The following is a 24,673-nucleotide window of genomic DNA, read 5'->3' as shown; positions in this document are numbered from 1 at the left end:
TTACATTGAATTATTATGTACTTATAAAGTAATTTATGGTAAGATATAAACATCAATGCAATGTGTGGAATTTAGTAAAAGTCCGCAGACGACGGACTTTTGTTTATTGCCTTTTTATTTTGTGTGAATAAGAATAAGAATAAGAAGTGTTTATTTGCTAGAATATATGGTATAATATACAAGTACATTGGTCTTAAATATTATGTGGAACCGCATATTCTGCCAAGCGTGGCGTGCAAAATTTATTGAATTTATTTAATGTAACAAATGTCAACTTATTATTATATTAACATGAATGTGAATTGAATTGAAATATTTTTTTTACATATTGTTAATAATTGTACTAAGTAGATAACAAGTGACGAATCCTTTTACGAGGAGCGGTTTGTGATTTGTCCCCGCCTAGGGTAATAATGTTCTGTGGGTTTGTCAGTGGGTTGAGGGTTCCCTTATGGTTCCCTTGTTCCCTCAAAGAGTATGTACCTAATGGGTGACGCTATCAAAATTCAAATCGATGGGTCGACGGGAACGTAGTGATTATATTCTCTTTGGACGAGACAATCTTGACGTCTGTTGGTCTGTGTTTTTCATAGTAATATAATTATAATACGTCCATGGTGTTTTTATTTACTACTCATAGACCAATAACATATGGATTACTATAATTTTTAGTTATATTTATTATAATCCTTCATCCAAGATATTTATGGTGTGGCAGTTGTATGTCATGCTGTCATTTTTAAAACATCAAATAATAGTGATGTAAATGTGTATAATGATGGTAAAATGGATGCAAACAAAAGTTACAGATTAAAAACTTATAGTAACTAATTCGAAATTCAATTTAAGGTTTTAAGGTGTGACTTCGTCTGTGATGGCGTTTGCTGGCGCGCGTGCTGTGCTTGTTTGGAGTGTTTTTTTTTTGTTAAGAGTGGCTGGTTTTTGTGTTAGTTGGTATTTTTTGGTGGTGGAACTGACTGGAAGGCGCTCTAAAGGGGCGCCGCGTGTGTGTCGGTGGGCGCCGACGCAGACGGAGTCCATACTTGTATAAATTCAATAACTTGAAAATATCACAAACTTGACATTGGCTAATCAGAGTAAAGCCAGATTTAAAGAAAAAAAAAAAAAAAAGGTTTTAAGGTTTAAATAGAGATGTTTACAAAATGCCTTTTCTTCTTCTTAATCTGTGCTTAAAAGCAACCATTTTGTGACTCAACGTTTAGACTTTACCTAACCTACCCACAATTTTCTTTTTTAGTGATACACGAAACCCTTCGAGCTGCAGTGACCGCTTGAGAGATTGATTTAATGTACTCAATTAAATGTAAACAAAACATTTCTTTAATAATAAAACTTTAGTACTTACTAATTTTTTCTACTTTTTCTAAATTGCAGGAATAGTTATGTGGGAAACAAGTCCAAACTCGAATGAACCCCAAAATTTACCATTTTTAAAAAACTTCAATGCTTACAACCTGCTGCGTCCAGAGAAAGTAAACCTTGAGAAAACTGACGTTTCTACAGCTACGCTAATAGATGTTAGCGATAGTACGAATAAACTAGATAATTCCTTAGATCTAAGTCCAGATTTACATGGCTCTTTTTTTGAAAAAGTAAAAAAGTCTGAATTCAACCTGATAGATGTATATCAAAATATATTTGTGACTCCGCAAGAAATTAAAAAGGAACCGCGTTACGACCAACACGCAGAAAATAAAAATTCAAATCCAGAAATTGACTCAATTGAAATCGACTATACAGAATTTTTCGAAAAAGCTGAACAGGGTAAAAAATTGTCGGAGTGGACGAAATACGACGAAAACTTAAACAATACGACAAAAAAATACCCACAACCTGATTTAATTAACAGTAATTCAAGAACTTTGGACAAAATTCTTGATAACGCTATCTCCTCGAGATGTTCAGAACTTAAATTAGAACCTCCGCCTGAATTGGATATTCCAAATCAGGATCCAATATGCGAAGATGAGATTGATGAGTTTTTGCAACCAAAACTTATTATAGATCCATCAGTGTTCAAAGAAACAACATCTATATCTTCTTTTAAGCCCATATCGCATTTTGATCATGTTATACCCCCTGTACCATCTTTAAATCACAATGATAGAAAACGAAACTTATTGAAAAGCTTATCAAAACCAATTGAAGCATGTAACACTATTAATGATGCTTTAAATATATCAAAAATGTCTCATGAACAACTAGAAACTCCAGGATCTATAAATTATCGTGACGCAAAATCACATGTACCGTCTATTCTACATGAGAGTAACTTGTATGAAAATAAAATGTCTAAAACTGTACCCAAATCAGATGTGACACCAATTTTCCGCAATGAAATAAATACAAGCCTAACTGACTTAAACAGACCACCTGTTAACTGTTTAACTTGTCAAGGAGAAACGGTTCCTATATTGCATACCGTCAAAATGGATCCAAAAGCGTATCATAAAAGGAGAATCGTCAAAACTGACGCTGAAAAAATTGGTTTCACTAAAGGACCCTGGTATTCATGAGAAATCCTTGGTATTGCCACAAATAATGAAACGTTTAGCTGAACGGAAACAAAGTTTAGAAGAACAACAAATGCAACGAAAGCTTGTGTTAGAAACTTGTGAAAAGCATAGCGAAAATCTTAATTTTGATGATTCAAATGGGGTGGTGAATGCCAAAAAATGTATTAAAACGCAAATACTGCTAAGTACAGAACCACCTATTCAAAACGTAACACATCTGATGCAAGACGGTGCTTGTAAGCATAAAGAACCAATTAATTTAGTAGCATATCAGAAACCAGAGGGAGTTCCCAAGCCTGAAGTTTCACTGAAACCACCAGCATATTTTCTTGAACCTGAAACTTCAGTGGCACTCAATCCTAAAGTGTTAATGGAAGATTGTTGTCTTAAAAGAGTAAAAGCTTTGCAAACGAGAATCGCGTTTGAAAAGTTTGTCAATACAGGAAGGTTACCTCCTTAACGCTTAAGGTTTTACATACAACGTTTTTTGCTAAACTTTTTATTTAAGACAGTTGCCGCTTCTGCAGAGCCATACCGATAAATAATGTAAGTTTCAGGCACAGTTGGCGTTACAAAAAAAGAGTTTTGATCTTGAACCTGTGCAGCGGGAGATTTAGCGATTTACTAGCTTTTTCGACTAATTACCTTGGTGGATTAAGGTGATTTAGGAAACTGGTTAGAATTTCTCAAAATCGTTTCTTAGTGAGGTTCTACAGTGTACATTATAGAGATTACAAGTGTAAATTAAAAATTTATAACACCCCCGACAAGTGAAGGTTACAGTAACTAGAAAAGAGCTGATAACTTTCAAACGACTGAACCGATTTTCTTGAATTATAGCTAAAAACACTCTCGATCAAGCCACCTTTCAAACAAAAAAACTAAATAAAAATCGGTTCATTAGTTTAGGAGCTACGGTGCCACAGACAGATACACAGACACACACGTCAAACTTATAACACCCCTCTTTTAGGGTCGGGGGTTAGAATCTATATGCAAAATCTTAGGTTTTCAGACCCACTGATGTGCGCCTATACGTCTATGTCAGTCAGCCAGTTTCTCTTTTTATATAAATAGATAGATTTGGGTTACGATGTGAATTGTGACAGTTAGAGTAAATATCTATGCTACCGCGCGTTAGTTTATAAAGAAGCATTAGATATTCACAAGGCGAACTGACTAAAATGGTATAGTGAGCATAAAACAAGCAATCCGATTTGAACACTTATTGCATACTAGAGGATGCCCGCGGCTTCGCCTGCGTGGATTTCGTCATTCCGTAGGATAAAAAGTAGCCAATGTCCTTCCCCGGGATGTATCCCAAGTCTGTACCGAATTTCATTAAAATCGGTTCAGCGGTTGGGCCGTAAAAACTTAGCAGACAGACACACACTTTCGCATTTTTAATATGTCATGGATTATAAAAAAACAGATCACAGCCAGGAACCTTAATATATGCGCCCAAATCTTCGCAATATGTCATGTTGCAATTTCAAATTGGACTTCTTGTTTTGCGCGAACTTAAACCGCGGACAGAACTTACTAGAATCATTCACAGAAGAAAACCGAGAAATATTCAACCGTCTGATTTTGAGCTTCCGGAATAAAGGTGCTAATAACATAATTAGTTAGTGTAAGAAGTCGTCTTATGTATTGGACGTATCAATATAATATACTAAGTTATAGATAGTTATGCACATTTATACTCTCTTTAGTTTTAATTGGGTTTAAATTAAAACTTAAATAACATTGTTAATGTATTTTAAATTTTAATGCGGTGTTTCTGTTACTTATAGGTACTCAATACTTTTTTTATTCATTCTAGTTTTAAAATATAGACTAGTGTTGTGTAGTGGCACTTACCTATTGTATTTTTTTTTTGTGTCTAAACTAGCGGCACGCTATGATGGCCGGTTTGACGTTTGTCCGCTCATGAAGTTCCGTATTAATTGATAACGACTTTGAAGGAAATAATTGTATTACTTTATTGACGATAGTGATGTGCAGAGATTCATAAATTTTATCGAATGTAGTTTTAGGTTTAGGACTCAAAATTTATTTATTAAATTGATTTCTTAAATGTATACAAGTGTAGAAAAATCAGTTTGCACCATTTAAGGGGTGAATGTACTTGTGAATATGAACAATTTTCACTATGTGGACAAACCTCTGAAATCGCAAAAAAATATCAATAAATTTTTAAAAATGGAATCTAATACGATCGTCACATAGGATCGCTGGCTAGCACAACTACTACCTCCGGCAAACTCGCGTCAATGCTCAATGCAAAACAAAGCAGTTTCGAATTGACGTTGCTTCGAAAAGTATAAACTGTCAGTGCAATGCGATTGTGATATAGTTTTGACCTGGCTTTGGATTTCAAATATTGATACTGCATTACTGTTGACCCTTGCTCGTTAATTTGGACTCTGTTCAAGCCCTTTGTTGTGGATTTCGTCGATATGACCGAACGTACGCAGAGAACTGTTCTAAATAGTCAGACACGTGAGTTCGTAATACGCCTTCGTAACTATTTCGATCGTGAAGCTCAAAATGGAGGGCCAATTTTACCTATAACGTCAGTGGTTGAACGCGTAGCTGATGCGCTTAATATTGGACAACGAACTTTTAGACGGATAACTAAAAAAAAATATGGCGAGACTGGCACAGAAGAAAATAAACTTCACACACCAAAAAAGAGAAAACGAGCAAAACCAGTCGTAGGCATCGATAGCTTTGATGCCGATGCTATCCGAAGACATGTTTACGGCTACTATTTACAGAAGGAGTATCCAACAAGAAAAAAGTTGGTGCATTCACTGAAGGAAGCTGGATTATTCTTCGGTGGGGAAAGTTCTTTAACGAAGATTTTGAAGACCATTGGATTTCGATACAAAAAATGTAACAAACGCAAAATATTGATGGAAAGATTTGATATAGCGATGGCAAGGTATACTTTTTTACGGCAAGTGAAAGAAATCAAAAATTGGCAAAATGTTGTGTTCTTGGATGAAACATGGCTTAATGCTAACCATACTGTAGGCCGTTCTTGGAACGATGACACAGCAGCATCTACTTCCAAAGTTCCTGTAGGAAAAGGATCGCGACTTATAATTTGTCACGCCGGAACCATTAACGGGTTTGTCGAAGGTTCTCTCATGGCTTTTGCGTCAAAAACCACTGGAGACTATCATGAAGACATGAATGGAGAAAAGTTTACTGAATGGTTTACCTCAATGTTGTGTAGCCTCCCTGAACCATCTATTATAATTATGGACAACGCCCCATACCACTCGATGCAAATTGACAAGCCACCTGCCCAATCCCAAAAGAAAGCTGATATCGTCGCATGGCTTCGTAAAAATGGCGTAGATGCAAACATGAATATGTTAAAAGCGGAATTAGTACGTCTTTTAAAAGAAAACAAACCAACCAAGATCCGATACGTCATTGACGAAATAGCATTAGAACATGGGCACAGAGTTATACGGTTACCGCCTTACCATTGTGAGTATAATGCGATTGAGTTGGTGTGGGCTCAAATTAAGGGATATGCTGCAAGACACAATACAGAACCCCCATTTACCACAAAAAAAAATGCTAAAATTATTAGAAGAAGCTTGTGAACATGTGACTAAAGGAGACTGGGAAAAGGTTGTGAATAGAACTGTTAAATTAATAAGGGAAGATTATGAAAGAGATGTGAAAATAGATAATATTATAGAAAACGAACATATAATTATTAATGTATGTGATGATAGCAGTGACGACAGTGAAAATAGTAGTATGGACGAATCTGATTAATTATGGCCTTTTGTGGCACCTTTTTTGGTATCTTTTGTATTCATATGTTTCTTGTGTGCATATAAAGTATGTATATTCATTTTCGTTCAAATATTCAGTTCGTTCAAATAAATTAAATAAACATATACATTTTTGTTTTATTAAACCTATTTAATCAGGTACAAAAACAAAACTTAATTGTTTTTTGTTCGAGAATAAATTGACATTCCACATCACTATTGTAATGTGTCAAACCGGCCATCATAGCGTGCCGCTAGTGTAGTTTGTTTGTTGTGCCTAATTCTTTTGTACACAATCTGTGAACTAAATCGACAGTTTTAACTTTATTTTAACCATATTATTTTAAAATTAGGTATTTAATAATAAATAATTCAAAAATACTCCATCCCACGATGTCTTTTTTACTTGCCCATCATGATACAACTACATAACATACAGTGATCGCTTGGGTTTCAGACTGGACTAACTTAACTACTTGGTTTACGATAAATGTAACTAATATTAATATTATAGTAGGTAACCATGAACAGTACAATCCATCTTACTGAATTTTTTTTTGAATGAAACCAAGTGATCTACTGGTATGTTTACAGGTTCTTTTTGGTTTTCACAAAATACCAGCTGTAGATGCATAAAATTTATATAAGACTATAGTGTACCTAAATTGGACGATTTTTTAAATAAAAAATTCACGCTCATGAACATTTGGAGCAAGAGGAATGCGTTGGCAAGGAACATTTATACTCTTGCGTTGGACCAGGACCAGGATTTCCCCATGAACATTTACAGCACTAAGGGAACCGCTAATGTGTTGCCAGGATTTTCACCCACCCCTTGAATAATACTATTTGAATGTCGATTAGTTTGGCAAAAATCCAGTTATAGTTACTGAAGAATTGTTTCCTATGAAATGACTTCAGATTGCAACTTCAGATTAAAATCGATTGTGAATCTTTTTCTCCGATTAAATCGATTTTGGTATTATTGCAAACTTTACAACACTATCTGAATCATTGTTTATTTTATCGATTGTCAAAGGCATCTGTTGGCACGTAAGAAGTACCTACTCTGTGGTAGACATTTATAAGTTTATCACGAAATTATTTCTGTTTTTAGAAAAATAATTAAAATTTATATGATTTTATGTATTAAAAACCAATTAAAGTTAAGTGTATTGGAGGCTTTTGCAATAGGTATTGCTTTTTTAGTAATTTTAGCATTTTAAATAGAATTTTCGTTCTAAGCAAACAAGTGCGGTTTTAAGTAAATAATATTAAGTAAATAGTGAAAACAATGGATATACTACATTGTCTTGAGCAAGAAGTAGCTGAATTGAAGGACACCTTGCAGCAAAAAGAACGGGAACTTTACGAAATCAAGCAAAAGTTATTGCCGGTAAGACTGCTTGTATTAAATGAGTAAATTCGTAATTTGAATACCATTAGGCTTTTAAAAGGCCTTAACATCGCCGCCTCACTACTGAGCACGGATTTTCTCATAACGAGAAGTATTTGGGTATAGTCCACCGTGCAGGCCGAGTGTGGATTAGTAGCAAGATTAAATAAAGTGAGGATAGCCTAATGTTTAAGGATTTTCGTAATTTGTAAACTAATACGACAACGTAGGCTTATGGTATTTTAATTGCGCCAATGGCAGTATCATCCTCACAGGTTTATATAAAAATCTTTACTTAAAAGGTTTCAGTTTAAGAAATTAGCTCTAGTATCGACTATTTTGTGAGTTATAGTCGATAATAGAGCTAATTCATATAGAATATCATATCATCAGTTAAACAGATAAATCCTCACGGATGTAAGTTTTCTCTGTACCAAATTTCATTAAAATCAGTTCAGCAGTTGAGCCGTGAAAAGGAAGCAGACAGACAGACAAACTTCCACATTTATAATATTAAGTATGGATTCTTTTTTTTTTAGACAAAATCAGCAGAGAATGGCAAACATAATAGTGAAAACTCAACTAAAGTCCAGTTTGGAGATACCCTACCTAAGTGGGCTATTGAACGATACAGCCGGCAGATCCTCTTACCAGATATTGGGGTCCGAGGCCAAGAGAAGCTGATGGCAGCCAGGGTTCTGATAGTTGGTGCAGGAGGCTTGGGATGTCCCTCTTCCGTCTACCTTGCTGGGGCGGGAATAGGTAATTATTAGGCACAATGCACACCTTTAGAACTGAGTGAAGCTGAACCGTAGCATCTCTTTGTATTAACCTAAACTAAACTTAACTGGAGATGTAGACATGTTCTGGAATGGAGACTTTACCGGTAAGCGCAGTGTGGGACGACCTCCAGCCAGCTAGACAGATGACCTGAAGAAGATGTCGGGGAGCGGCTGGATGAGGAAGGCGGAGGGACGTGTTTGGTGGCGCGCTCTTGGAAAAGCCTATGTTCAGCAGTGAACATGGGCCACGCGTAATGGAATGGAGTGGAATGGAAAACTAAACTTTTTCAACTTTAAAATAGAAATAGAAATATTTTTATTCAAATAAACTTTCCCAAGTACTTTTAATTCGTCAAATGCATCTACTACTGGTTTGGAATGCCTTTCCTACCGAAAGAAACCAGCAAGAAACTCGTTGGTTGCTCTTTTCAGTCAAATCCAGACTCTTTTAATCATTTACATTATCTATGTAAATCTGTACTAATCATCATCATTTTTGTAAATGCGAAAGTGTGTCTGTCTGTCTGCTACGTTTTCACGGCCCAAGCGCTGAACGGATTTTTATGAAATTTGGTACAGACTTGGGATACATCCCGGGGAAGGACATATGCTACTTTTTATCCCAGAAAATCAAAGAGTTCCTACGTGATTTAAAGAGACCGAAATCCACGCCGGCGAAGCCGCGGCTATCCTCTAGTGGTACTATAGCCAAAGTCCTTCTTATTCAGATGGAGATGCTGTTCAGTAGTGGGCCGGTGCTGAGTTGATGATGAAAAAGCTAAATATTCTGTGATGTTTTAGGAGAAATCGGCATAGTGGACTACGACCAAGTGGAGCTGACGAACATACACAGGCAAATACTGCACAGTGAGAAAGATCAGAACTTGAGTAAGGCGCAGTCCGCAGCTAATAGCTTGAGAAGGTAAGTTTATAGCTCAGTCATAGTTTATAGTTATAGCAGACGTCGCTGGCTGGGTCGCGGTTGTTTGCTTCGGCGTTCCCGTGACCCAGTCGCCAGGCGACGCGCAGTAGCGCCGCTGGGGTTTAGTGGGTATTCCGGTCGCCTCTCGGCCGGCGAGTCCCACATACCCTCCCTCAGCTGGCTGGCTGACTAACGGCTGGCTGGCTAGCTTCCGGGGGGGATGCGTAAATGCATTCCCCAGCGTCAAAAAAAAAAAAACAGTCATAGTTTATGACAGTTAATATGCCTAAAAGATAGGATATGCTTAGTGATGTTAGGGTTCTAACCAAGATTCCTCTGATATCTTTATAAACCCCTAGTGGGTAAAGCATGACCCCTAGAGTGTAAAACGTAGTCACTTGTGTATAAAGTGTACCCTTAGAGTATTGAACATGACCCTTCACTTATAGAACTTGACCCCTAGGTTAGAAAACAACCCCTTAGTGTAGTACGTAACCCCTAGTGTAAAGGTCATGTGCCATATAGAAAATAAGATGACCCCTACATTTCTTTTACAGTATAAACTCAAAAATCAAAATAACTCCGTACGATTTCGACCTAAACCCCTCAAATGCTTTGGAAGTAGCAAAGAACTACGATTTGATACTAGATTGTACAGATAATGTACCCACAAGATACATGCTCAGTGACGTCAGCGTTCTGAGCAAGATACCTCTGATATCTGGGAGTGCTTTGAAGATGGAGGGACAACTGACTATATATGGGTATAGGGCCAAAAATAATACAAGTGAAGAGGTAAGAAAATTTCAGAAAATCATACATTACTACGCAATACGTCTATGCTTGCGTGACGCATACGCCGCCTGTGTGGCCGGTGCTTAACAGTCATTATCAAGCTCTAAAATAAATTGTCCATAACTCAAAATTTGAAAACCCCCGACACAAAAACCTCTATAAGAAAACTAGAAAAGAGCTGATAACTTTCAAACGGCTGAACCGATTTTCTTTATGATGCCACAGACAGATACACAGATACACACGTCAAACTTATAACACCCCTCTTTTTGGGTCGGGGGCTAAAAACAGCCTATATTCATCTCCGGGATACAAGCTATCTCTGTACCAAATTTAGTCAAAATTAGTTTAACGGATGGGCCTTTAAAAATCTCCTGGGGACTTGTTGATCTATCTTTGTACCAAACTCAAAATTGGTTAAACGGATGGGCTGTGAAAAGCTAGCAGACAGACAGACAGACAGACACACTTTTGCATTTATAATGTCAGAAAGTATGGATTAATTAATATAATTCACAATATAGAGGGGATGATACTTATATTATGTTTATTTGTATGTTACAGGAAAAATCCTACATAGGTCCATGCTACAGATGCCTATTTCCAACCCCTCCACCTCCAGAGGCGGTGGGTAGTTGCTCTGCCAACGGCGTCGCGGGACCCGTACCTGGCGTTATAGGTATACTACAACCCCTGCCAACCCCTAGGGTGATACTTGATCCCTAGACTATAGAATGTGACATCTAATATGATTAATATGACCCCTAGTGTGTAAGGCGTGACCCCTAGTTTATTTTACATGACCCCTTAGTTAAAGGACTTGACCCCTAGAACCCCTCCACCCACCAGAGGCGGTGGGTAGTTGCTCTACCAACGGGGTTGCAGGACCCGTACCTGGCGTTATAGGTACCTATACTACGACTTCGCAAACCCCTAGGGTGATACTTGATCCCTAGAGTATAGATTGTGACATCTAATGTGATTCATATGACCCCTAGTGTGTAAAGCGTGACCCCTAGTTTACAAATTTTATTTGACACCTAAGTTATAGGACTTGACCCCTAGAATAAGAGGTAGTCCCATTCTGGTTAAAACCCGGTCAAGTGTGAGTGGGACTTGCTCATAAAGGGTTCCGTATCATCGAACAAGCAATAACACTTTAATTTTTTTTGTGATGTAACCATAATTGCACGGTTTTCAGATTTTTCCCTTTAGACATTGTTGCCTGCCAAATTTCATGATTCTAGGGTAATGGGAAGGTTTTGGTTCCCTTGACAGATAGACAGACAAAACAAATAAGTGATCCTATTAGAATTCCTTTTTTCTCTGGCGTAATATCTGAAAATAATATTAAAAGATTTTTCAAATGTACAGCCGTACATGTTTTAATAGTTTTTAACCTACTTCGAAAAAAGGAGGAGGTTCTTACTTTTTTTTTTCTCTCGTCTGGCTTTTACACTGATTAGCCAATGTCAAGTTTGTAGTTATTTGTAACAAGTTAGATAAACTATACAAGTATGGACCCCGTCTGTGCCGGCGCTCGCCGACACACGCACGGCACCCCCTCAGAGCGCTTTCCAGTCAGTTTTAACAAAAAAAAACACTCCAAAAAGTCACTACACGCGCGCCAGCAAACGCCACCACAGACGAAGTCCAAATAAACTTTTACAAAGTGCTTTTCAATAATATGTTGTAGCCAAAACTCTCATTAGTTCAAATTACTTTAAACTGCAACAAAACAGTCAAAAGTTGATTTGACTATAAAGATATACCATTGCTTACCTTTGTAAGTATTTAATATTTTTTTCAGGAGCATTACAAGCTTTGGAAGCTATAAAACTAATAGTGGGACAAACGCACAAAAACTTATTGGTCGAGAGAATGTTACTATTTGATGGTGATGATACCACTTTTACAACTGGTATGTATGTTTTTCAGGAATGTTTATTTTTTTTTAAATAAATTTTATGAACATAGATTACACTATACTCTATCCACGGAAACAATTTGAGAAGAATAAGAGCCTCGATAGCTCAACGGTTGAGGAGCGGACTGAATTCCGAAAGGTCGGCGGTTCAAACCCCACCTGTTGCACTATTGTCGCACCCACTTCTGGCACAAGCTTTACGCTTAATTGGGGGTGAAAGGGGAAAATTATTCATCATAATAAACTTGGCTAATATTCTTTATTGAAAAATAAAATATTATTGCATTATTTTCAGTGAAACTACGTCCAAGAAATCCTGAATGTGAGATTTGTTCGGATTCACCAAAAATAACGACATTACTTGACTATGAAGTGTTATGTAAAAGCAAAGCCAAGGGAAAGGTAATTTTCAGCCTACCTCCATTTTCGTGAACACATTTTAATTTTTTTGGGATGTAACCACAAATTCATGGTTTTCGGATTAATTCCTTTACTTGTGCTATAAGACCTACCTACCTGCCAAATTTCATGATTCTAAGTCAATAGGAAGTACCCTATAGGTTTTCTTGACAGACACGATAGACAGACAGGACTTCGTCTGTGTTGGTGTTAGCTGGCGGGCGTGCTCTGTCTTTTTGTAGTGTTTTTTTTGTTAAAACTGACTGAAAAGCGCTCTAAGGGTGTGCCGTGCTTATGTCGGCGAGCGCCGGCACAGACGGGGTCCATACTTGTATAGTTTAACTAACTTGTTATAAATAACTACAAACTTGACATTGGCTAATCTTTGTAAAGCCAGACGAAAGAGAAAAAAAAATAGACAGACAATAAAGTGATCATATAAGGGTTCCTTTTTCCTTTTGAAGTACAGAACACTAATAAATAAATAAACGTTTATTTCAAACGTTTCCATCCATAGATTGTTAGTGTGTTAGTAACAATTTTTCCTTTATTACTTAATAGTGTTAGTTTGATAATCATTTTTGAAAAGAGCAACCGCCGAGTTTCTAGCTGGTTCTTCTCAGTAGGAACGGCATTCCGAACCAGTGGTAAATTAGTTTGACGATTCAAAAGCACTCATAAAAGTCTACTTGTATAAAAATCTATTCAAATTCAAAATATTTTTATTCAATTAGACTTTTACAAGTTCTTTTGAATCGTCAAAAGCATCTACCACTGGTTCGGAATGCCTTTCCTACCGAGAAGAACCACCAAGAAACTCGGCGGTTGCTCTTTTCTTTTCTTTCTTTCTTTTAGTTCTTAATAAAAGATTTCTATTAATAACTAATACATTCCATACTATTGTTTTAGGATCGAAATCTGCACATTCTACCAATAGAAAATCGAATCTCAGCGAAGGATCTAGCGAAAAGTCTTGATGCGAAAGAGAGCCATCTATTGGTGGACGTGCGCAGCGAATCAGAGTTTAATATGTGCAACATAGGTGGCGCTGTCAACTATCCTTTGGAGAAGATGAATCAAAACCAGTTTGACGAGTTATTGGAGAAGATTAGAGAGTGCACAAGTTATGGTAAGTGTGTATGAAAATTAGTGTTTTTTTTTTTATTCAGATACTAGGCCTTGACTGCCATCTCACCTGGTGGTAAGTGATGATGCAGTCTTAAGATGGAAGCGGGCTAACCTGGTAGGGGTATGGCAGTTTTTTTAGGGTTCCGTATGTCAAAAGGAAAAACGGAACCCTTAAATCACTTTGTTGTCTATCTGTCTGTCCATCCATCTGTCGTGTCTGTCAAGAAAACCTATAGGGTACTTCCCATCGACCTAGAATCATGAAATTTGGCAGATAGGTAGATCTTATAGCACAAGTTAAGAAAAAAAAACGGAAAACCGTGAATTTGTGGTTATATCAAGCAAATGAAAATTGAAATGTGTTCACGACAATTTTTTATAGAGATAAGTGCTTCCCAGTCCACTTTTTCTTTCTTTTTATCTTTATTGTTACAACTTTCTGGTACAGATAAATAAATAATTCACTAAATAACATATAGATGGCGCAGACCGTTATTAACTTGCAGTGTTCTACGTAAAGGTGTTACTGTATATCTTGTACAATGGTAGGGAATCCTTCTTGTGCGAGTCTGACTCACACTTGCCCGATTTTTTTATTGTTTACTGTTCTATGTAAAAGGATGCTTTTTTCTCATTGCAGTAACATTCATATGTAGAAGAGGCAACGACTCTCAAATTGCAGCCAAGAGAGTGTTGGATGTCCTTGAAGAAAACCAACGCAGCCGGGTCAAAGACTTGAGTGGAGGCCTGCACGCCTGGTCCGCACACGTTGATAATGAGTTTCCAGTTTATTAGTGGTTTTAGGGGATTTAGTAGTGGTTTTAGTGGAATTAGATGGTTTTATACTGTTTGATGATGTAAAAATTTTGGTTTCCAATAAATTGCTACCTGAATTTTTTTGTTTTATTTTGTCTAACAAACTCCAAGTGTTAGAACCTAGATGGCGCTAGTTGTATAATGCAACACACTCTTACGATATCTTTTAATAAATAGAGGGACTTTCAAAATTCGTAAAATCCATGTTCGCTGTTAGTTTTAAGTTTGCTATTTTAAACTATCGATTTAACAAAAAAAGTATGTCCAATTAAGTCAAATGTCTTGGACGTCACATCTGTGAATTTCATACAGGCTCCCTTACTAAGCGAGCGTTTTGACGTTTGACAAAAAGGGCCGGCGCACATATGGCGGAGCGCAGCGCAGAGCATTTTTCACAGTCAAAGTATTATCGACATTGTCCTCATTGAAATAATATCTAAAATCAATTGTGCATCCGTGCGGATACTCGCGCATCCGCGCGCGGTCCCGCGCGTGCTCGCGCATCCTCTGGTAGAAATTCGCGTAATGTGTCACGCGATTAGAAAACTTCGCGGGCATGCTCTGCTCTGCGCTCCGCCATATGTGCCCCAGCCCTAATAATTCCCAGCCAGTTCAGCTGTTCCGAATACCGGTATCACTAGTATAATGTGACTTATAGAATTACGATATCTCTCTAATAAAAAAATTGTAAAAACCATTTTCGTAGAGAATTTTAAGATCTACAACTTTGGTCTGAATTTTTTTTTTTGATAAAACTTACTGTTTTCGAGAAAAATCCAAAAAAAACCTCAAAATTTGACCTTTGACCCTGAATAACTTTTGTAGCACACGTAGGATCGATGGGGATTTTTAACACTTTATTTGTAATAGTTAACACCAGCTCTATTATATTTGGCTCTGTGGGTTTTTTTTATATTGACTGGACTATAAAACCCTAGAAATTAGTGAAGCATGGGGAGGGGATTTATTCAGATAATAAAACACAATATTTAAAGCATTAAATTAACCTTTACTTAACAAATACATAATATTGCTACATACATAATATTTTTGTCTATACAACAGTGTTCAAGCCTTCTCGCGGTACTGTTTCATGTGTAGAAGAACCCAAATGGGGGTTGCGAGCCAGCTGCTCACCATTAAACCGGCTAGGACTATGACTTCCTGGAACAATAGAAAAATTAGATTAATACAGTAGAATATCACTATTGTCAGGTGTTATTATATTACAGTACTAGCTGATGCCTGTGACTTCGTCCGCATGGATTTAGGTTTTTCAAAATCCTGTGGGAACTCTTTGATTTTCCGGGATAACAAGTAGCCTGTGTGTTAATCCAGGTTATAGTCTATCTCCATTCCAAATATCATCCAAATCCGTTCAGCCGTTTTTGCGTGATTGAGTAACAAACATTCAAACATCCACATTTTCACATTTATAATATTAAGTAGGATAGTAGGATTAAGCAATTAAATATCACTTGCTTTATCAGTGAAGGGAAACATTGGGAGGATACCTGCATGTTAGAGTTCTCCATAATGTTCTCAAAGGTGTAAAGTCAGCCAATCTGCACTTGACCAGGGTGGTGGACAAAGACTTAAACCCTTCTTATGAGAAGAGAACCTCAGCAGTGGGCAAGCAATATTGTTGAGACTATCAGTTTCTAACTAACACCAAGATGTGACAAAAAGACATTGTTGTATGATCCAGTCTCAACTGATTAAGGGGTATATATGACTGCCATTTAACTAGCCTAACAAAACCGAAGGTAAAAAAAAAAACCATTATCAAGAAGCCAATCTCTGGAGCACCATGGTTTACAAGAAATGATGAAATCCACAGACACCTAGAAATGCCAACAATCAAAGAGGAAGTGAACAAGTATTCCAAAAAGTACAAACTTAGACTGGAAAAACATCCTAACACACTGGCACAGAAATTGCTTGTAAACCCCAACACTAAACGCCTTAAAAGATGGCACATATTGCAATTGGACGAGAGATGAGGCTCCATAATTTATAGCACGAAAAGGGGAGGACATTTATTGGAATGCCCCCTAAACCAATTAACAATTTTCACAACTCCCCACATCTGATTATGGCCGGAGGGCCGATCGCAGATGGACATATTGGAAAAAAAAAAAAATTATCAAGAAGTCATTATTCTTTGAGGACATTTTTTCTTTAGCATTGCTACATGCCTGGTAGTAACCACTAAGCTTTTATCTATTCTCTGTTAATATCCAGACACCATGTTTTGTCATGAGTTTGTCAAAAAACTAGTCTTAATCACACCCTAAATGGAAACACATTTTAATCCATAATAATGAAACAAGTATAGGTTCAAACCTTTAATACTTTTATCTACTGTTTAGATCAGTAGCATAGACATTATAATTTTAGAGTTTAGATTCACGACAAGAACTCGATTAAACGAGGGATAAAAGATAAGAAAAGTAAAAAATAACCTATATGAAATTACGTAACAAAAACATCCTATATTTTAGTCCCAATACTATTGCTAAGCACTGCCTATCGTATTTTATAGATAAAACAATTATTATTCCTTGAATTTAGGGCTTAACTTTACAATAAAACTATATAAAAAATCAAAATAAGAAATCAATACTTACTCCCTTGGAAATCTTATTTCTAGCGGGCACAGCGACGGCGCTCATGTTCCTTTGCTGGACAACATTCTTTGCGAATTGGGGGCTGGTTCTAAGAAGGTTTCTGATGGCGAACATTTTGAAAATCACTTAAAATTTTGCGAAATAATTTCAATCAAATGGCGCAGCGAAAAGCGATAAATTTTTAATTTGTCAAATCAGTTGTCAAATGTCAAATGGGTAATGACATTTTTTTTTTCTTTAAATCTGGCTTTACTCTGATTAGCCAATGTCAAGTTTGTGATATTTTCAAGTTATTGAATTTATACAAGTATGGACTCCGTCTGCGCCGGCGCCCGCCGACATACGCGCGGCGCCCCTTTAGAGCGCTTCCCAGTCAGTTCCACCACCAAAAAACACCAACTAACACAAAAACCAGCCACTCTTAACAAAAAAAAAAACACTCCAAACAAGCACAGCACGCGCGCCAGCAAACGCCATCACAGACGAAGTCCCGTAATAACATTGACATGTGCATGACAGAGTGGTCCATTTTTTTTAGTCTGGCTTTACACAGATTAGCTAATGTCAAGTTTGTAGTTGTTTGCAAGTTAGGGAAGGGACTTCGTCTGTGTTGGTGTTAGCTGGCGGGCGTGCTCTGCCTTTTTGGAGTGTTTTTTTTTGTTAAAACTGACTGGAAGGCGCTCTAAGGGGGTGCCGTGCGTGTGTCGGCGAGCGCCGGCACAGACGGGGTCCATGTATAGTAACTAACTTGTTACAAATAACTACAAACTTGACATTAGCTAATCTTTGTAAAGCCAGACAAGAGAGAAAAATATAAGTGTTTTTAACCGACTTTCAAAAAAGTAGGAGGTTCTCAATTCGTCGGAATCTTTTAATTTTTTAATTTTCAAAGTAAAATAACTATACCAAGTAAGGTATCATATGAAAGTGCTTTAACTGCACGTTCTACAACAGAGTGTTACTTATTTGATGCATACAAGTTTTTGATTTATCGTGCAAAATGTCAGAAAAATACCCGAGTACGGAACCCTCGGTGCGCGAGTCTGTCTCGCACTTGGCCGGTTTTTGTATTGGTTTTCTATTCTGATAAATGAAAGGCAAAATACATCAGGAAAGTTTATTACAAAAGCAGATACAAAATCTTTACAGGGTCTTAGGACTAATTTACAATCAATTATTTAAAATCTAAAACTACTAAAGACTAAGGTATACGTTGACGGAGTAGATGCCTGCGCTATGAACACTTAGAAATCAAACAAATCCATTCCATGACCATCAGAAAAAGTTTTAATTAAATCACGCAGAGGGGTCTCTCCGTCACTCGCTCCATACAAACGTAGTTCCAATTTCATTTGAATATTAAGCAACCAAAGTCCATGAAATTTTGCAGACATATTCTAGAAACTAATATCTATGCCTGCGGTTTTCCAAATTTCTGTTAAAATATTCGGCTTCAGAGTTACGCGGTCTTAAAAATTCACATACAAATCTTTGAGCACCTGTAATTTTAAAACTACATATTTTTAGAAAAATCTAAAACACCACAGGCACAGATATTAGTTTCTAGAATATGTCTGCAAAATTTCATGGACTTCGGTTGCTTAATATTCAAATGAAATTGGAACTACGATTGTATGGAGTAAGTGACGGAGAGAGCCCTGTTAATCCGTTAAAAAGTACAGGACATATTAATTCTCAACCATGATTTACTCAAAATTTTACCATGCTTTACCAATTTATAAATATTTTTCTGAAAAGCTACCACTTTTGTATATAATATTTCAGTGTATCAACACCAATCAGCTATAGAGCGCACAACCGATTTTGATACTTTTCACTATAATTTACTATGTACTGGTCGGAATGTTTTAAAAGTCAACTTTAGAAAAATTTCGATATAAAAGTTATTCCGATTATATAAAAATATACAAAAATTTCTTTTTCTAGACACGTCTACGACTATAAAGATCATGTTTACTAATTTTTCAAAATTCCACCTAAAGTTCATTTAGATTCAAAATTCATTTAGATTTTGATAAACAAAATTAATGGTAAATAATTCTAGCGCTTTATCTATAAAGACCCAAATCTTTGATTATCACCCGACTTGAGACAGAAAAGTCTGGGATGAAAATATATAATTAAAAATATAATAACCTGTTGATATAATTGGAATTAGTAGTCGGGTTTATAATTAAAGATTATTGCAAAGACCCAAGTTAGGTATACTTAAATATAAGTTAAGTACCTATACAGACTAAACTAAAAACTAAACAGTCGATTCATAGTTTAACAAACTGATTTTTTTTTATTAATAACAATCAACTAATCAAAGACAAGCACTAAACATTAGTTTTCTAATGAAGTTATTATTTAAATTATTTCGCATTGCCTCCACACCTAAGCCAAACATTTTATAATCGAAATTATTATTATTTAATAATTTTTACGGCCAAATATTGAAACGTTAAAAATATAAGAGCACCTTATATATTAAGAAAAGGCTTGTAAAATTTCTGTAAGATTGAAAAATTTGAGGTGCCCCCAAGTTATAAGAAGCGTTTCAGTACTTAGGAGATAAAAATAAGTATTACAAAAATTATTTTTATCAAATCCAAACTGACTAGACCATTTATTTCACACATTGACTAGAACGTCTTTTTCATTTTTCTAAAAAAACAATTAAGTAAGTACAATTACTTTAATAATTTTATGCAAAAATATTTTATTATGAATAATAAATATTGACGACAGCAAAATCATTTTTCAAGCTTTATGATTTAATATGACGTTTAGTTGAATCTAGTCTCTAGATAAGCGAGAATTCAAGACCTTCTCTTCATCCTATTTATTTAGAGCCTCGATAGCTCAACGGTTGAGGAGCAGACTGAATTCCGAAAGGTCGGCGGTTCAAACCCCACCCGTTGCACTATTGTCGTACCCACTCCTGGCACAAGCTTTACGCTTAATTGGAGGGGAAAGGGGAGTATTAGTCATGATTAGCATGGCTAGTATTCTTCGTGGCTATTCGATCCTGCTCTAGTTTGATTATTATATAGTTTTCTTGCATGAGTATGAAAATATTTCATATTCGTACGATAACCACGAGACATTCAAACAAAACAAATATAGATACCACATAGTAATTAATTGTATAAAACAACCCGATAATTTGTGCAAGGGATCTGTTTTAATATTTTTACTAAAGCTGAAATATTACGATTTTCTTTCTTTTTTTCGAGTTTTAGGGGCCCTGTCACTATTAGGGCCAATTTTTGAACAGCCAAGTAACTTTTGCCTAAGGAACGACATTTTAACAGATTTTTTACAGAAAAATCAGCCTCTAGTCAAAGAGAATTCTCACTTAACCAGTTCCGACTACTATTGTATGTTAACTGTTAATGAATATAATGATATGCAATATAAATATATGTGTGTGCATGATTAACTGTGGAATATACCTACATAATATAATATTTCAATCAATTCATGATAATAACAAGCTAATCTATTAGTATTTATTCTATTCGAAGGCATTTTCATACTTGTAAGTTGTAACCCGCTCTTCACCCACAAAGTCCGCGAACCATCCATGAAACAGTTTTTCACGGATTCTATCGTTCATCATCATCGTCAACTTATTAGAGAATTAGGCTGGGATGTATAGAGTGCACTTTCACTTTACTCAGACATAAGAGGCTGTTAAAACGAGACAGCGTTATATGGCTGGCATAAATCTGTCTCATTTTAACTGAAACTTAAGTCTTAGAACCTTAGAGTGCAAAGTAATTGTCAACGAGTCACGAATTTGACTGACGAGTGTACGATGGCGAATGACGAATTTGATACGACTTGGTGGTGTTTTTGAAATGATTAAAACAAAAAGTCTTCTCAAATTAAAATGATGAAATTAGCGGAAATGATTTTATATGACTGCAAAAATAAATACGTTGTAGAAACTGTTTTAAAACCATTTTCTTACGCTCACCCTTCACTTGCAAGAAAATCGCCGCGCAAAATCGAGTGAACGTCTCAAAACGGGCAGCGGTTTACTCGCTTGTAAAACGGGCTTTACAGCTTCAGCCCATACTTTACACTTCGACGCCGTTTGTAATTATTGTTGTCTTTATTGGTCGTATAGAGTACAGCACAGTGATGACGGCTTTACCCACTCTTCTTGTGTACGGAGTTGAAATAGGCGAGCAAGTCTGCATCGGCTCTTGACACCCACGCGGCGTTCAGAGATATGGTGTCTAAAGCGAGCAGAGCACCTTTCTGCTCACCGAATAACTCTTTAAACTGTGGACAAAAATATTGTTATAAAAATTAAAAAAAAAAAACATTTACACTATATTTTTTAATCAAAAGTATAGTAGGCATTTAACAGAGAGTGCTGATGAATCTGCGCGATGTGGGAGGATGAGGGCAACTAAAATTAAAGAAAAACTACAATAAACAAGCAAAATATAAAACATATTAATATGATATATAAATGTATAGTAAACAGTTAAAAAAGTTTCTCCACAAAAGATGTTCTTTCATTTAATTTTTTTATCACTAATGGGTACTAGATATTATGAACTGCTATGAATTAGCTGTTGTATTACACTAAAAATCACCATGTGTAAAAAAACTTACGTACCCTATAATAATCGCCCGGTTGGTGCAGACACCTCGCGGCCGCTTGCAAGGCGGATGGTGGCAGAGGCGCCATTTGCAGTATCCGCCATATTCCTGCCGCGCCACGCCATCTAGCGGACGAGAAATAGTGCATGTAATCTTTATGCAAAGTTGAAGTAAAACTAAAGCTGCGACCATTTTTGAAAATGGGTTGGCAAAAGATTTTTTTCCATCATATCATCAAAGGATGCAAAAATTAGAGTTTTTAACTTGTACCAGAGATACCTCGATAAAAGATGGTAGCCTGAAATAAATTCGGTTTCACGGCTATTTTCTTATCTTACTTCTATTTCGTTCATTAAAATGTCAAACATTAAATTCACTCCATAAAAATTATGTAGTATTTACAGATTCAGGTGTAAAGGCGGCTTTATCCTATATGAGCCTGAATGACTTCCAAGCAATCATACAAGTCAACAAAAGATGTTTTTCTTCAAATCCTATTTGTTTTTACTGCTCAAGTATCAAAACTAACGCGTCGCCGTGTTAATGGTACCTGCACACTCCCGCGCATAAGGCCGTCACCCACGTCTTCCACTCGCGGCCTCGCTGCGCCTCGCTCGACAGCACCGTGTATGCGAACCTTAAATACAAGATTTTTTTATTTATTTATCTAAGACTTAATTATAAAAGAACATTTTACACCAATTGTTGTAGACCAAAGCACTATACAAAAACTGAGACTGGTGCTTGAAATTTTGCAGCCCAAATAGACCGTAGATTAAAACGAACTTTTTATTTCATCATCATCATCATCAGCCTGTGGACGTCCACTGCTGGACATAGGCCTTCCCTAAAGAGCGCCACCACACCCGGTCCTCAGCCTTCCTCATCCAGCCACTTCCCGCCAGCCGCTTTATATCGTCTTATACATTTTTTTTTTACATGGCGGCCATTTTGAATTTTATTATTTGTTATTTATACGCTCGGATTTGCACAAAAAGGCAATTATTGTAACCTAAATATACGAGTTTAGCTTTTTTATTTTTCTCTGTATTTATGTGCCTATATACGTGTGTTTGTAATCAACACCTAATTCAAACAAACAAACAAAAATAAGTATAATTAGGGTTCCGTACCTCAAAAGGAAAAACGTAACCCTTAAAGGATCACTTTGTTAGAAAAGAATAGAATAGAATTTTTATTCATTGGATCAACATACAGGTAATACAAAACACGCTTAAAATATAAAATATAAAACTTAAAAACAAACTTAACTTAAACATAGTGTTGTGGTACTACTATATGTTGTGCCAACGATGTTGTGTCCGTCCTTCCGTCCGGACGGACAGACAGACCGGTTTTTTTTTAATGGAACACCTTACCTCACCACGTGGGGAAATCCTCATGGATACCACCGCGCCCTGGGAGGCACGGAGGTTATGTCGGACCCTTACCGACTAAAACCCCACGGCGTTCCACGTATCGCCTGGTGGCCAGGCTACGGGGCCAAACACGTTCCCGCAACCTAGCCAGCGGCGCCTGCTAAGGACTCTCCTCAGGGGACCAATTAAAGCCTCAATAGCTCAACGGTTATAAGAGTGGACTGAATTTCGAAAGGTCGGCGGTTCAAACCCTAGTCCTTGCACTATTGTCGTACCCACTCCTTTTTTTTTTTCTCGTGAGGAAAATCCGTCATGGATACCACCGACCACGGGGGAGCACGGTGGTTATGTCGGACTCCTACCGACTAAAAACCTCACGAAGTTCCATCCCACCGCTGATGACGGAGCACAAGGGACCGGAAACACCTCGTTACTCCGCCAGCGGATGTCCGCTGTAGCAGACCCAAAACTGGGACACTACGTGCCCCCAAACACCTAGTTAGAGGCATGCCGGAACCACAGCACGCCAACCAACCCGAGGACCACACTGTGAGCGACGGACCACCCCGTGTCCATCACCCACAGGTCCTACCCACTCCTAGCACAAGCTTTACGCTTAGTTGGAGGGGAATGGGGAATGTCAGTCATGATTAAAATGGCTAATACCCTTTAAAAAAATATATATATTCCCTAGTCCCTACACACCGTCTGAGGCACACCACGAACACAAAGGCGCGCCTACACCTTACCTCACCTAACCTAATGTACAATTTGAATAAATGACTTTGACTTTGATTGCGCGAACTGAATGTGTGCAAACATTAATCATTATAATACACTGGACCCCCCGTAATCCGACAAACGTTTTGCAGGGCATTGTCGAACTATCGAATTTGTCGGATTATAGAGTACTGCCTAAGACCCCCTATAGTCCGGAATTTTTTACAAGAGAGTACCTTGTAATCCGACAAATTACAGATCCAATGATAAGATTCTATATGTTATACATACTCTGAAGTACAAATTATACTTTACTATGTATGTCAAATTTAGTAAATTCAATAATTAGGCATGTCGGATTACAGGGGGTGCCGGACTAGACAGGGGCCGGATTACCGGGGGTCCACTGTATAGTCATACCTGTACAACAGCCAGTCGTCCACAGGCGAGGCGAGTGCCGCTAGAAGGGCCGCGTGCGAGTACAGCGGGCGAGCGGCGGCGTGCGAGGCGAGCAGCGCGCTCCAGCACGCTTGCCACGCCGACTCACCATGCTTCCTCACGCCTGCCGTGAACGCTGCCTGCAATGACAAAACCAAATGCCAGTCATCATATTATTTTTAACCCCCGACCCAAAAAGAGGGGTAGTATAAGTTTGACGTGTGTAACTGTGTATCTGTCTGTGGCATCGTAGCTCCTGAACTAGTGAACCGATTTTAATTTAGATTTTTTGTTTGAAAGGTGGCTTGATCGAGAGTGTTCTTAGCTATAACCCAAGAAAATCGGTTCAGCCGTTTGAAAGTTATCAGCTCTTTT

The 24,673-nt window shown here is 37.2% G+C and overlaps 2 protein-coding genes and 1 pseudogene across 2 annotated transcripts in view; 2 read left to right on the top strand and 1 right to left on the bottom strand.

Moving 5' to 3' along the window:
* The first annotated feature begins 504 nt into the window (after positions 1-504).
* Positions 505-3,335, top strand: LOC123879652 (annotated as a pseudogene).
* A 4,047-nt stretch (positions 3,336-7,382) lies between these two features.
* LOC123879650 (adenylyltransferase and sulfurtransferase MOCS3) lies at positions 7,383-14,582 on the top strand. Its single transcript, XM_045927478.1, has 9 exons — positions 7,383-7,736; positions 8,276-8,498; positions 9,320-9,440; positions 9,998-10,235; positions 10,800-10,914; positions 12,046-12,156; positions 12,458-12,564; positions 13,471-13,690; positions 14,330-14,582. The coding sequence occupies exons 1-9, from the start codon at positions 7,635-7,637 to the stop codon at positions 14,482-14,484; spliced, it is 1,392 nt and encodes a 463-aa protein (XP_045783434.1). The 5' UTR covers positions 7,383-7,634; the 3' UTR covers positions 14,485-14,582.
* A 5,460-nt stretch (positions 14,583-20,042) lies between these two features.
* The window catches only part of LOC123879629, a 35,162-nt gene continuing 30,531 nt past the window's right edge, over positions 20,043-24,673 (bottom strand). Inside the window, exons 24-27 of the mRNA XM_045927428.1 lie at positions 24,281-24,438; positions 22,312-22,398; positions 21,778-21,886; positions 20,043-21,434 (exon numbers count right to left, since the gene is read on the bottom strand). Coding sequence (XP_045783384.1) covers positions 21,300-21,434; positions 21,778-21,886; positions 22,312-22,398; positions 24,281-24,438 — 489 coding nt within the window. The 3' untranslated portion in view covers positions 20,043-21,299. The remainder of the gene's footprint in view (positions 21,435-21,777; positions 21,887-22,311; positions 22,399-24,280; positions 24,439-24,673) is intronic.

The sequence above is a fragment of the Maniola jurtina genome, chromosome 28, assembly GCF_905333055.1.
Source record: "Maniola jurtina chromosome 28, ilManJurt1.1, whole genome shotgun sequence".
NCBI classification, from domain to species: domain Eukaryota; kingdom Metazoa; phylum Arthropoda; class Insecta; order Lepidoptera; family Nymphalidae; genus Maniola; species Maniola jurtina.
This window is presented reverse-complemented; position numbering and strand designations above follow the sequence as displayed.